A 15,756-nucleotide genomic window follows, 5' to 3' on the forward strand; every position below is an offset into this window, starting at 1 on the left:
AAAGTGCTGGGATTACAGGTGTGAGCCACCATGAACATTTTTATGTGGTTTTCAACAATCTCTTTGTATATGAAACCCCAAATTATAAAAACAGGTAAAGCAATGAGTCAGTTCCTTAGTAGGTTACAACTTCACTGTTTGGCGAAAAAGTATCAAACAGGGGACAGGGAACCAAACAGGTTCAGTGAACCCACAAATCACCTCTGGATTTCCAGGGCTTGCTTTGGACTCAGCTCAGGGCTTTTTTTTTTTTTTTTTTTTTTTTTTTTTTTTAAGAGAGAAAGAACAACAAATTACCAACTTCCCCTTCTGTTCTTGGCTTTCTGTTTGTTTGTTTTTTGAGACAGGTTCTCACTCTGTTGCCCAGGCTGGAGTGCAGTGGCGCAATCATGGCTCACTGTAGCCTCAGCCACCCTGGGCTCAGGTAATCCTCCCACCTTAACCTCTTAAATAGCTGGGACTACGGGCACATGCCACTGTGGCTGGCTAATTTTTGTGTTCTTAGTAGAGACAGGTTTTCACCATGTTTCCCAGGCTGGTCTTGAACTCCTGGGCTCAGGCGACCCGCAAACCTTGGCCTCCCAAAGTATTGGGATTACAGGCAAGAGCCACCATGCCTGGCGCGTTCTTGGATTTTGACTCCCTAGCTTGGCCTCCAGTGTGCTTCTATAGACTAACCAATAAAATCCCTTTTTGCCAGATAAGCGAATTTTATGGACATGGCCTTGAAGTCCTGCATGGTATGGCCCTTCCCATGCCTCCAGCCTCTGCCCCTTGTTCACTCTATTCAGTTGCACTGGGCTTGTTTCAGCTTCTTTAAATCAGCAACCTTTCCCAACCTGGGGGCCTCTCTTCCATGAATGCCCTCCCTGTTCTTACTTCCCGTACCCCACCCCCTCGAATCCCCCTTTGCATGGCTGACTCTTCAGTTCTCTGCTCAAATGCTGCCTCCTCAGAGATAGCATTGGCTGTCACCACCAACCAATTTAAAGACTCCTTCTCCCACCCCAATCGCTGTCACATTGCCCTATTTCATTTCCTTCCTTTACTTACCACTCTCTGCTATTGTCTTATCTTTGAATGTGCATACTTCTTTACTGCCTGTCCTCTCCCAGCATGAGTAAAGAACAGTGTTCTTACTTGTTCTCTTGTTGCATTCACTCCCTTGAGGCAGGAGAATCGCTTGAACCCAGGAGGCGGAGGTTGCAGTGAGCGGAGATTGTGCCACTGCACTCCAGCCTGGGCAACAAGAGCGAAATTCCATCTCAAAAAAAAAAAAAGAATTGGCACCAGCACATGATAGCATTTAATGTAATAAGTGTTGCTGAATTAAGGGCCTTGTGATAGCTTCTATTTTTAACATTAAGGTAAATTCTTAATGGGTGATCTCTCCCCAGCCCCCAACCGTTAATGGACTTCACTTTTGGCTTTTACATACCCTGTCTATTGTCTCAAAAATGCTGGTGGCTGCTGCACGTCCAGTTGCAAAGGCTTCCAAACAAGGCGAGGCATTGCCAAGATTTAAAGCTCCTACTATGACACTGAGGAAAATCTGAAATGAAGAGAGAGAGAGATTTTTCATGTGTTTTTGTTAATGTATAAATAGTAATTACTATCATTTGGGTCATCCATGTTAACTCAGAGAGTTATCAGAAATTCTCTTCTGTGGGTTCGAAAGCTAGCTCTTTGGCTGTTTGGAAATACCCAAAATAGTTTTTGTTCTGTAAAGCATCTCCAATTTTTCCACTGTTATGATTTAGAAGACCACTTTATTTTTTACTGAATATTACTCTTCTACAAAGTAGAACTGTTTTGAAATGAGTAAGAAGTCTAAGCAAGGTAGCATGTAGACCCAAAGTGGACTTGAATAGTGATTTGATCATTGAATTCATTATATAATCAACCTTATAGTGATTTTCTGGTTAAAGGGTTGCCAAAAACAATACAGACACTAAGATCAGCCTGACTATTCTAGAGGCTGGTACATGCAAAACCAACCTGCTACTGCTGTTACCGCTATACTAATGCTGCTATTATAGTAGTCACTGGGGTAACTCTGCAACTACTGTGAATAACAGCAATAATAACAATAATAACAGGTATGTTTCTAAGTGTTCTATCTGTATTATTTCATTTTATCCTTACAACAGAAGAGTGAACAGACAGGTACGGAGGCTCCTAATTTGCATTAGGTTACAACACGTCATAAGTAGTAGAGCAGAATTTGAATCCAGGCTTTTGACTACCATTCTACCTAGCTCCCAGACTCACCTGTTGCTGGCTACATGCAGGAGGAGTGATCAGGTTCCTGTGCAGACTTGGGGCAGCTGTTCTTTGACTTACCAATGCAGTCATCTCATTACCTTAGGGGAAGGCTACCTGATCATGCCCAGATGTTCCTACCAAATAGCACTCTGTTTTATTTATATCAGCACTGTTTATAAAGGTGAGGAAGAGGCAATGAGGCAAATCCTCAAGTTGGCCTCCAGAAGGAATACCAGTCTCCTCTCTACCCTGTCAGCCAAAGAATGGTCCTATTCTTGTGACTCGCATAGAGGATGTTTCATTGGCTACAGTCTGCTGCCAAGCCAAAGAGTGGCCCTGCATGAATGTAGTCTTTTTCGGGTAATCAAATGATCCTGGTCTGTGATGGTTTCCATAGGCCAGACCCCTCTCATTTGTTCTATCACACTGGGGCAAATTGCCCGAGTCTCTCCTGCTTCTCTTTCTTCCTTGTGGCTGGAGTGGCTGAACCGTGGAAAGTCTCAGAGCCTCTCAGCCATGTCTCTCCCTCTTCAGTAACCTCTTCATTCACACATTAGGATGATTAACAGGGCCAGGGTTGCCCTGCGTGGGTGGTGGGTTAGCCCACTCACGCTTTCTCCCTAGAGTCCTAGCCTATGCATAGGCACAAAAATTATCTCTTCATCTCCTTTTCCTCAATTATGGCATGTGATTCCTCCCATAGGCAGATAATGTAATCTTTCAAGCCCCCATTTCTTCATCTGCAACACAGGGATAATGATAGCATATATTTCATAGGATTATTACAAGGATCAAATGAGATAATGTGTGTAAGGATGATTAATCCAGTGCTAGTCACTTCAATGGTAGTAACGATGTTGGTGATGATGATGCTGACAGTGAAGAAAGTATTGAGGTCCCACACTTAGGAGGTGGTAAAGGGACAGACAGAACACTTCTTATGGTCTAATTTAGTTTAAGACCACACGCATCAGAGGTTTTCCTACCTCAGCAAAGAAACCTTCCATTTGCCCTAGATCCAGGGCCAGCAAACATTTTCTGCAAAAGGGCCAAATAAGTGTTTTAGGCTTTTCAGGTCATATGGGCTCTGAAGTAATTACTCAACTCTGCCATGTAGTATAAAAGCAGCCACAGACATATGTAAATAAATGACTGTGGCTCTGTCCCAGTAAAATGTTATTTATAAAAACAGGCGGTGAGCTGGATTTGGCCTGTTAGCCATAGTTTGCTGACTCCTGGCTGACTGGAGGCCTAAATTGAAGTTTGGGGTCCAAGTCTTTGAATGGCTTTCTGGAGGGGGAGGAGTGAGTGAGACGGGACAAAAGCACATTCCCAAACCATCACAGTAGCTAGCAACATCCCAATAAGCCATCACCTGTCACTCTGAACATCATATTCTTTAGCCCTGTGAACAGCAGAAGTAGTGTAGACAGAGAGATGGGAAGAGAGACTGCTGTGGAACAATCAAGCTATGGGTGTGCTGGAGAAAAACGGGTCCGCGGCCCCTGGGAAGACAGAGTCAGAGGCAGGAAAACAGTGGTTAATAGGTAGGCGCCAAAGTCAGGGAGACCTGAGTTCAAATCCCTCTTAATGTCACTTGGCACATATTTCTTGACCTCATGGCCTCAATTTCATTTTTAAGTGGTAGTATAATGACACCAATTACAGAATGAGATTGAGAGCATTTCATGCAGTAATTTTGTTACATAATACATCACTCAGTGCTTGACACTTTATATATACTGAATGAATGTCACTCTCCATTATGTGATTATTTTTATTAATGAATTCTAAAACTCAAGAGGGTCATGAAAGAACAACCTTCTGCACCATTCAGGTCCTCTTTGTCTTTCCCTACCAGACTACAGAGTGTATTTTTTCTCTGTGTACAAGTGATACTAATTATAGTCACTTATGTGAACTACTTACTATTTATGCCCAATTACCATGCAGCCAGTGATGATTTTGTGCATCACAAAATGTACTAGATTAATCAAATCGTTAATTAGTTTTGTGGATTAAAACACTCAACTCAGCCCATGCACACTCAGCCTTCATAGTTTGCTGCTCAGAAATTTGGCCAAGACCTCACTGAAAGAGAGAGAGAGAGAGAGAGAGAGAGAGAGAGAGAGAGAGACACACACACACACACAGAGAGAGAGAGAGAGAGAGAGAGAGAGAACAAGGAGTATAGTGTTAAAGAATGCATTTCATCTTCCCAAAGGAAATTTTCTCTTAAGATATAAGCAGACGCTTACAGAAAGATGTTGGGAGTAACAGGTTAATAATTAGTGATTAAAATGTTAGAGACCCATAGTATGCCATGCCTGCACATAGCAAGGACTCAAGAAATATCAGTTGAAAGAATAAATTATTTACAAAAGTTAAAGTAGCTCACTGTACAATGGGCAGAAAATTTAAAGATGAGAGCCATAAAATTGGATTCCTACTACAGACGGTTACCAAAGGGCTTTTTATTCAAGTGCTTCCAGTTGGAATTGTGTATTATTTGATTTTCAATTTACCAATTCACTTTTCCCTCTGAACCATTATTATTGTGTACCTCTATCCTCTCCTTGTAGGCATGGAAAAAGGGAAAAATAAGCGTTCTCAATGCTTGTCTTCTTGCATAGTAACTATATATAAGCAGCTAGGACTAAGGCCAACTACTGATATCTCTAGTTTGGTAAATGTCAAAGTTCTTAGGAGGAATTGGATTAATAAAGACAAGGGACTATAGTTACAATTTGGACCTGCAATACTTCATTGGCTTTTCCAATCTGCAAAAAATGTACCTAAGTTGTTAAGAAGTGGTTAAATTATAAAATTGGTAACACTTCCCATCCATACTATCTCTTTAAAGTTTACAAAACACATGAACCTGTATTATCATATTTATTTCCTTTAACAAAGTTCAAAAAATGTCAGCCATTCATGTTGCAAAGATAAACTGAGTTGAAAAGGTTGTTCTTTGTGTATTATCATGTTTAATGAAATAAAGTCCGTGGCTTGGAATGATTATGGTTTGACCTCTGATAATCACTTCCATTTGCAAATCAAAATCCTACTCAATTTTCCCAGGCAATGTATTTATCCTAAAGCAGTAGATTATGAATTTTAAGCTTTCAACTAGCAAATTTCTGGTTTACAAGGTTTTGATATTTTTCATTGTTTGCTCTACCCAGAATCTGGAGCTAAAAAATTTTACTTAAGAATTTGATATAAAACTACTCATCAACTACTTGCAGGCCAAATGAAACAAATATTTCATTTTTTGTTTCCCTGACCTCATAGATCTTACTGTCTGAGGGTGGAAAGGGATGGGCACAAGTGTAAATAAATGCAAATATTCAATGTCACACAAGTGCTTTGAAAAAAAAGTACAGCAAATCACAAAAGAGAATAAAAAATGGGTGAGCGTAAAAGGCCTGACTGGGAAAGTGACATTTAGCTGAGAATTCAAACAATGATCAGAGTCCAACTGCAACAAGAGAGAACCATAAGCTAAGGAGGAAAGGCCTTGGGAGAGGGAGCAGGATAAGAAGGCTTCCTTGACCCCAGTCACACCTGGTTATCCTGCTATTCACTGTCAAGGTTCTCTGTCCTCTGTAGCACGTCTCTATTTGTCTGTATTCATTTACATGGTTACTTATTTACTGCTTGTCTTCTCCATTAAACTGTAAATTCCATCAAGGCAAAAAAGAAAACCCCACATTTCTGTTGCTCACTGTTGAATCCCCTGCATTTTCTAAGTGTCTGGCACATAGTAGATGCTGAATAATTGCTTATTGAATGAATAACTGGAAGGACAATGAAAATTAAAGGCATTAGCTACTTTAGCACAAGTGAGCAATAAAGTACATTTGTAATACCTGTTCAGTTAAGGATGTTATTGACCTGGCATTTTAGTAACTCATTATGTTTCACAAATACCTTTATTAGTACATATCTTGGACTGTCATAAAGCTCAGTTATATGAGCTGTTAATTTTTAGCTGAGAGATCACTGACTTTCCATTTTCATGGTATATTTGCTTTTGGACTCAGAAAATCATTTCATAGCTATAAAGTCTTCAGTTAATCTGAAATTATTAAATTGTGGGTTTCATCAATTCAAATGTTTAGCATCTCTTTACTATAAAATGTATAAGTATTACTTGTTTCTCTATAAAATTTCTAGAAGATAACATTGGAAAAACCCTTCTAGACTTTGGCTTAGGCAAAGATTTCATGACCAAGAACCCAAAAGCAAATGCAATAAAACAAAGATAAATAGGTGAGACTTAAACTAAAGAGCTTTTTCACAGCATAAAGAACAGTCAGCGAGTAAGCACACAACCCACATGATGCGAGAAAATCTTCACAATCTACACATCTGACAAAGGACTAATATCCAGAATCTACAACAAACTCAAAAAGTGGGCTAAGGACATGAATAGACAATTCTCAGAAGAAGATATACAACTGGCTAACAAACATATGAAAAAAATGCTCAACATTACTAATGATCAGGGAAATGCAAATCAAAACCACAATGTCTCTTGCAAGAATGGCTATACTAAAAATATCAAAACATAGTAGATGTTGGCATGGATGCGGTGAAAAGGAACACCTCTACACTGCTGGTGGGAATGTAAACTAGTACAACAACTATGGAAAACAGTATGGAAATTCCTTAAATAACTGAATATAGAACTACCATTTGATCCAGCAATCCCACTCCTGGGTATCTACCCAGAGGAATAGAAGTCATTATATAAAAGAGATACTTGCACACACATGTTTATAGCAGCACAATTTACAATTGCAAAACTGTGGAACTAGCCCAAATGCCCATCAATCAACAAGTGGATAAAGAAACTGTGAGATGTGTATATATGATAGAATACTACTCAGCCAGAAAAGGAATGAATTAATGGCATTCACAGCAACCTGGATGGGATTGGAGACTGTTATTCTAAGTGAAGTAACTCAGGAATGGAAAACCAAACAGTGTGTGTTCTCACTCATAAGTGGAAGCTAAGCTATGAGGATGCAAAGGCATAAGAATGATACAATAAACTCTGGGGACTCAGGGGAAAAGGATAGGAAGGCAGTGAAGGATAAAAGACTACAACTTGGGTTCAGTGTATACTGCTTGGGCGATGGGAGAACCAAAATCTCACAATCACCACTAAAGGACTTACTCATGTAACCAAATGCCACCTGTTTCCCAAAAAACTTACGGAAATAAAAAAAAAATTTTGTTAAGGTATTACTAGTTTCCGCAGACAGACTCCATAAAATCATTGATGCTTTTTTTCCTGAGGACACCAAAATAATAAACAAAACATCTAATCCATGGACTTTTCTGAGATACCAGAAGGAAATGTTATGTCTTGGTCAATAAGTCAAGGTACCTGGACGAGGGTTCCTGGTGTATATTCTCCTTCATCCAGGACAAGTGTGGAGCCATACCAGAAGGCCAGTGCATAACACAGAAAGATGAGACACCACACGAATCCCGTAAAGAATCCCATCACTATCCCTTTTCTAATTCCCCAACGCTGGGCAAACACAAGATTTTTCTCATACCTGTGAAGAGAAAACATTTGAGCCAATTTCAGCAGAAACAGCTCAAGTTATAATGTTTAAAACAGGCCATGATGCAGTGGTTTTACAAAATGATCATAAAATCATCCCAAACACAGCAACTTTAGGAAGAAAAATCTCCAACAACCTTTGTGTAGTTTTTTCAAGTTTGTTTTAACCTGACAATGAAACATGTTGAAAGGACGATACTTAACAAAGCTGCCTGATTGCTGCTTGGATTGCATAGTGAGGTAAGCTTGGCCCCAAGAGAAAAAGAATTTTCAACATAAATGTATGAACAAGAGAGATCTAGTATTACTTGTGTCTGAAGTGTTTCCTTGAGTCACATGACATGTCCCTATCAGAAAATAATGCAATGGGTTCCAAATAAGCAGACCAGACTATTTTGTTTCCAGCTCCCCAGGCTTGGAACTAGTGTTTGCACCAACTCATCTACAACTCACCCATCTTCCCTGTGGCTGAGATGCTGTGTTGTGACATACGGGTCAGGTTCACAGCCATGAGACATGGATAACTGAAACTATGTGGAAGTCCAATGCAAGGAATAGGTTTCAGTAATTCTATGATCTAGCCATTAACAATGGGCATTGTCTCATATATAGCTCAGGCATTCTGAAACCACCTTCCTACATCTCAAGAATTGAATTAATGGAGAACTTTTAACCTTTTGCAGGACACAAACTGAAGGTCTATCCTATGTTTTGACCATTTTTAAAACACTACACTGCCTCTTTTATTGACAATAAAAGATAATGTCTTTCATGGTGGAAGAAATATGCTACTGAAATTTTTTACAAGAAATAAAGAACCTCACTCCACAAACCAAAAGAAGTGGGGAAAAGAGGATAATAAGAGGTTGTAAATCCTATTAATCTTTTTTACTTGGTGGATTTGGTAGCAACTGAGAATAACACCATCTTACCAAATCTACAACACATAAAGTAAGATTTACTATTCAGTTGGTAGTTATTTTATAAAAATCAAAGCATGGCACATAGTAAGTACTCAATAAATACCAGATAAATTAAAGAACAAACAAAATTACATTTTAGACAACAGTATTATTTTGGCCATTTGGGTTTTTCTTTTCATTGAGAGTTAACCTCTAGAATAGTGATCTATAATTTATCAACACTAATTTGTTTTTTGAGACAGGGTCTCACTCTGTCATCCAGGCTGGAGTGCAGTAGCATGATCACAGCTCACTGCAACCTCAACCTCCCCAGAATCAGGTGATCCTCCCACCTCAGCCTCCAGAGTTGCTGCGACTACAGGTGCACACCACCATGTCTGGTTAATTTTTGTATTTTTTTGTAGAGATGAGGTTTTGCCATGTTGCCCATGCTGGTCTCAAACTCCTGGCCTCAAGCAACCCACCTGCCTTGGCCTTCCAAAGTGCTGGGATTACAGGTGTGAGCCACCGTGCCCAGTCTGTTTGACTAAATTGAAATCTTATCAGACTTTATAAAGAACATGTAGCATGGTACCTGAATAAAATGTGTTTAATTAAAAAGGTGTTCAATAAAAATGTGTGAAATAGCATTTTGAATCATGCTGGCATTTCTTTATTATTTTTTAATTGACAAAAGTTACATATATTTATGGTATACAACATGGTGGTTTGAAGTATGTATAAATTGTGGAATGGCTAAATCAAGATAATTAACAAATGCATTACCGCACATACTTATATTGTGTGTGTGTGTATGTGGTGAGAACACTTACCTCTCACCTGCCCCCTTCCCCTCAAGGCCCGTGGTACTGTTCTGCTCTCTGCTTCTGTGAGTTCAACTCTGTCAGTGATATCATGGGGTGTTTTTCTGTGTCTGGATTATTTCACTTAACGTAATGTCCTCCAGGTTCATCATGTTGCTGCAAATAACAGTATTTTCTTCTTTTTCAAGGCTGAATAGTATTTTATTGAACGTGGCATGTAAATTTACACACACCATATTTTCTTCATTCACTTGTCTGTTGATGGGTGCTTAGGCTGATTCCATATCTTGGCTATTACGAATAATGTTGCAGTGAACATAAGAGAACAGCTATCTCTTGACATACTGATTTCATTTCCTTTGGACATATACCCAATAGTGGGGATGCTGGATCATATGGTAGTTCTATTTTCCATTTTTTGAGGAATCTCCATACTCTTTGGCTGTACTGATTTACTTTCTCACCAAAAGCGATCTGTGTAACAGGGTTTCATTTTCCCCATATACTTGCCAACACTTGATATCTTTCTTCTTTTTATAATGGCCATTCTTACAGATATAAGATGATATCCCATTGTGGTTTTGACTTGTGTTTCCTTGATGATTAGTGATGTGTGACATCTTTTCACATACCTGTTGTATGTTTCTTTTTGTATATTTCTATTTGTATGTTTTTTTTTGAGAAATGGCTATTCAGGTCTTTTGACCATTTTTAATCAGGGTGTTTTCTTGTCATTGAGTTGTTTGTGTTTCTTGTATGTATTGGATATTAATCCCTTATCAGATGTATGGTTTACCAATATTTTCTCTCATTCTGTAAATTGCCTCTTCACTCTGTTGATTGTTTCCTTTCTGAAGCTTTTTAGTTTGATGTAATCCCATCTGTCTATTTTTGCTTTTGTTACCTGCCCTTTTGTGGTTGTGCCAAAAAATCATTGCCTAGACCAATGTCATAGAGCTTCTTCCCTATGCTTTCTTTTAGTAGTTTTTCAGTTTTACATCCTACATTGAAGACTTTAATCCATTTTGAGTTAATGTTTGCGTATAGTGTGAGATAAGGATCAAATTTCATTCTTCTGCATGTGGATATCCAGTTTCCCTAGCATCGTTTATTGAAGAGACTGCCCTTTCCTCATGGTGTGTTTTTGGCCTCTTTATTGAAAATCAATTGACTACAAATGCATGGACTTCTTTCTGGGCTCTCTATTCTTTTTCACTGGTCTATGTGTCTGTTTCTGTGATAGTCCATGCTGTTTTGATTGCTATAGTAATCAAATAATCAAATAATCTAATAATAATCTACTACTTTCTAGTAGATTTTGAGATCAGGTAACATGATGCCGCCAGCTTTGTTCTTCTTGTTCAGAATTGCTTTTGCTATTCAATGTCTTTTGTGGTTGCATAAGAAATGGCAAGAATGGGTATTTTTGTCTTGTTCTTATCTTAGTAGGAAAAGCTTTCAAATTCTCACCCTTGAGTATGATTTAGCTGTGGGCTTGTCATGTGTGACCTTTATTGTATTGAGGTACATTCTTTTTATACCTAATTTGTTGAGCGTTTCTGTCAGGAAAGGATGTTGAATTTTGTTAAATGCTTTTTCAGCATCTATTGAGATAACCATATGGTTTTTGTCTTTCATTCTGTTAATGTGGTATATTACATTTATTGACATGCCTATGTTGAACCATCCTTACATCCTAGGGATAAATCCTAGGATCATGGTGAATGATACTTTTCATGTGCTATTCAATTTGGTTTACTAGTATTTTTGTTGAGCATTTTCACATCCATGTTTATCATGGATATTGGCCTTTGATTGTCTTGTAGTATCCTTTTCTGGCTTTGGTATCAAGGTAATATTGGCCTTGTAAAATGAGTGTGAAGTATTCCCTCCTCTTCAATTTTGTGGAAGAATTTGAGGAGGACTGGTACTAGTTTTTCTTTAAATGTCTGGTAAAATTCAGCAGTGAAGCTATCAGGTTCTGGGCTTTTCTTTCATGGAAGACTTTTTATTACTGATGCAATCTCCTTACTCATTATTGGTATGTTCAGATTTATTTCTCTTTATTTTTCCATGATTCAACCTTGGTAGGTTGTATTTTTCTAGGGATTTATCCATTTCTTCTAGGTCATCCAATTTGTTGGCGTTTGTTTTTAGTAGTCTCTTATGATCCTTTGTACTTCTGTGGTATCAGTTGTAATGTCTCATGTAGGCTTTTCTTTAATGACAGCAAACAGCATTATAGACTGATATGAGGTATAATATGTATACATAAATACCATCAGATTTTGAAATAAATATCTACTCTAAGTTGGCTTTCTAAAAATTGCCAAGTGCAACATCTTTAAAAACATACTGCTAAAGGCTTGGGACTTCTTATAGTGCTTTGACCAACCTAAATTACTCTGCTTAGCTCCCTCTTGAACAAGTACTTCCTCTGGAGGCCGTAGACCAAGGTTGGTCTGCCACTTTGCACAGACTGAGAGATTCAGGGTACTACACTGATTGATGAAATTAGGGAAACAATCAGATCCCAATTAACCAACCTTTCAACCTCTCTTTTCTCACCACCAAAAGCAGCCACTGTTCTCATTGATGAAATGACTTCATCAGCCACCACCCCTGCTTTGGCATAGGCCTTCAGTTCATAGTCCGTAAACTTGGACACACTCTAAAAATCAAAAAGAAGGAAAGAAAATGTGAAGTCCAAGAAATTAGGTAAGTCAGTCTGTCATTTAGATTCATTTAGCATGTGGCATGGTTTAATACAATATCAGATTCTCACTGTAACATCACTGACAGGAGGAAGAAATCTGGTCCAGATTTGGTCTATGGTAAGCTTCATCCAGGGTTGTTTGTTGATATATCAAAATGACCCTACTAAAAGTAAGAACCTCCTCACAGAATAAATTCCAAATAGGACATTCTGTGAGACTAAAGTGTTTCTGTCATTATACTAATAAAGTGTTAAGTTAGACCATGTCATAGTTCATTGCTATTAGCCAATGGCCATTGCATAATTTATAGACAAACACCAGAGACACATGCAGATATCATGACTGGGTATAATATATGGCATATAACATATAGAGTATAGGCATGATGTTGAGAGATGATTCCAGATGATTCCAGAAAAGAAAGTTCATTTTCACTCAGTTGGAGACGCTCAACTATGCAGTTTTCATTTTTATAAAAGGAAATGAAAAGACATCTGTACTTAACAGTAGACACATTACTTTTTCTAAAATTGACTTGGATTGAGTCCTAGTCAAAACGAACCCCCAGAGAAACGCCTGGCACAGATAAATAAATAAGAAGAGGAAAAAACACATATTGCAGAAGATCAACTAGTTCAGAAATATAAAAAAATATATAACACCCAGATTAAGGGAGTTTATCTTCCAGTAGTTTTTCCAAACTTTTAGCAGCAAAACTCTTATCAAAATCTTAGATGGAATTCTAAGATGTAAGTTAAGTAAGTATTCATAGTAGTTTTAAAAAACAATATATTTATTTCATCAATGTACATTTGATAAAACATGTGAATTAAAAATGTAACAGTAAGGAAAGTGAGGCTCTTTTTTTTTTTTTTTTTTTTTAAAGAGCCAGGTTCTTGTTCTGTTGCCCAGGCTGGAGTGCAGCAGCACGATGCTAGCTCACTGCAGCCTCAAACGCCTGGACTCAAGCATTTCACTGGCCTCAGCCTCCTGGATATCTGAGACTATAGGCACATGCCACCATGCCTGGCTATTTAGAAAGTTTTTGTTTTTTTTTTTGTAGATATGGGATCTCACTGTGTTACCAAGACTTGAGGCTGTTTTTATTAACATTAAAGTTTACATTTGAGCCTAGTGAAGTTGCTCGTATAGTTTGCTTTATAGTTGCTTGTAGAAGTTTGTTGTATAAGAACAAGCATACACAGACTTGAAAGCAAGACAAGACATGTGCAGACCTACAACATTCCAAATCAGTGACATGTTTATGAGAAGCTGGAAATGGGTACTGAGATGACTAGAGAAGCTAAGCCTTAGATCTGTTTAAAACCAAGTGAACTGGGCTATGTTTTAACCTCCAACATGTTGAAATGTGGCCTATGATCCATGTGAGTGTGTATATTACTTTATCACAGGTTTGAAGAAAGAGATTAGTCTATTTGGAAAAAAAATGAACAAAATGTTTGCAAAACCCCTGAAGCTCTTCTGTGGAAGTTGAGGGTTCCCTGGAGTATAGCTGGGAAGTGGTTAGTAGGAAAGACTGCTTAAAGCTTGAATGATATAGTGGATTGAAAAACATATACATCTGTCTTTAGCAATTGATTCTGTGCCTGACACTGCTTAAATGCATATCGTGGATTATTCCCTGAATCATCATAATGTTTTTGGGAGGTATTATCCCTATTTTAAAGACAAAGAAACTGAGGTTTTCATGGGTTAAATGGATTTTTCCTGAGTCACATAACCTGTGATGACCTAGTGAAATGGAGTGAGCTCTTTGCTATTGTCACTTTAAACCATTTTCTATATTATCTGGCAAATGTCTGAGTTATTTAGTCAGAGGACTGTGAGAATATTTTGCTATTGAGCAATAGGAAATTGGTACCTATTGCTCAATGATGTGTGAGTATGTATGCAGTTTTTCAGTTAAATTCTATTCTAATTTATAGCAAATTTTTAGTATGCCTGATCCCATAATGTGCTATCTAATGTGACTGATCTAATAATAATTTCTCAGTCCTTGGGAGTGTTTTTAGCTGATGTGATCCAAAATTCCTATTCCTATATGTTGTCCAGGCCTCAATACCTGGGGAACCAAGACAGTGACTGGGATAACTCTTGGAATGGGTCAAATCACTTCTCTCTGAAAGAGGTTATCTGAAAGATAAGATGAAATGGAGAACACAGTTATGATTGCAGAAATCCTTCTTATGTGCTTGTTAATGCTCTGAGTCTGTTGTGCCATTTCAGGGAAGTGCCTGAGCTTGGCAGTACACGGGGAACAATAGGCATATTGGAGAGTGAGTGGGGTTTGGAGTCAGAACCCCTTAGACTTGAATCCTGCTCTGCCAGCGGTGAGTCCCAGACAAATCCCCTTACCTCTCTGAGCCTAGTTTCTTATATTTAAAATGATGCTAGTGCTCACTTTATAAGATTGTTGTAAGGATTAGAGATAATGACTATTAAGCTCCTAATAGTGCCTAGAGAAAAAGTGAATGCTCAATGTACTTGCTGTTAATAAAACAATATTTACCTTATTAAAACATCATTAATCCCTATTTGATGAAATGTCATTTGACATTGGGGAGTAATCTAACAAACTACATGAAAATAGTGATAATTATGTTGCTAACTATACTCAGGAAAATGGACTCAAGCTTCACATTTTTGGTTGTTTATGAGGGCAAATGTCTTCCCATGGAGAGATGCAAAAAGACATTCTTACCAGACCAATGGTGGCTGCTCCAATCCCAATGAGAGGGCTGACAGAAATAATAACCAAGGTCAATTTCCAACCCCTGAAAAATCCCAACAGGAACCCACAGATGGTCGAGGTCATGCGCTGAATGAAAAGGGCCATTTGGTCAGCTATGGCATCATTGATTTTATTAATATCACTAGAAACCAAAAAGATTTTGGTCACTAATGCTGAATTTGATCATTCAAATGTCTTGCTGAAAGTCTCAGTCTTTCTCTTTTAAACATTCCCATCTCTCCATCCCCATCACCCTTGGGTAGCATTAACAGCCTCTCAAATCTTGGAAAATTTGCTGCACCTTGGGATGTTATCAAGCCTCTTTCCTCATTGCCAACCAGCTTTGTCCTTAATCTAGGTCTCACAACGGGTACTAATTGTTGATAAAGGCTTTTGGCAACCATCTTATTTGCCTTTTTCTTTTACATGGCTAATATCCTTGCTCTGTCTTGAAAAGCCTTTCTTCATGTCTGCTGAATCCTTTCAGCCTCAAGGTTCTAGTCACATACCTCCTCGTTCATCAATCTTGTATAATCCCCCAAGAAGTTACACCTTTCTCCCTGTGTTCCCATAACACTGTAATTAATGCCTGTGCATGTGTATGTGTGTAGAATTACTGCATTCTGCTTAGAGGCAGTATAGAGTAGCGGTGAAGAGTACAGATTCTGGAGCCAGACTAAGAATTTGAATACAAACTCTTGTTGGGCAAGTTACT

The 15,756-nt window shown here is 38.3% G+C and overlaps 1 protein-coding gene across 2 annotated transcripts in view; it reads right to left on the reverse strand.

The window, feature by feature from the left end:
• ABCB11 (ATP binding cassette subfamily B member 11) overlaps positions 1–15,756 on the reverse strand; it is a 111,390-nt gene that overhangs the window by 56,034 nt on the left and 39,600 nt on the right. For both annotated transcript variants that reach the window (XM_015110292.3, XM_015110293.3), the window contains exons 8-11: positions 15,012–15,183; positions 12,119–12,243; positions 7,664–7,838; positions 1,439–1,552 (exon numbers count right to left, since the gene is read on the reverse strand). In XM_015110292.3, the coding sequence (XP_014965778.2) occupies positions 1,439–1,552; positions 7,664–7,838; positions 12,119–12,243; positions 15,012–15,183 (586 nt within the window). The remainder of the gene's footprint in view (positions 1–1,438; positions 1,553–7,663; positions 7,839–12,118; positions 12,244–15,011; positions 15,184–15,756) is intronic.

Source organism: Macaca mulatta, chromosome 12 (assembly GCF_049350105.2).
Source record: "Macaca mulatta isolate MMU2019108-1 chromosome 12, T2T-MMU8v2.0, whole genome shotgun sequence".
In the NCBI taxonomy this organism is placed as follows: Eukaryota; Metazoa; Chordata; class Mammalia; order Primates; family Cercopithecidae; genus Macaca; species Macaca mulatta.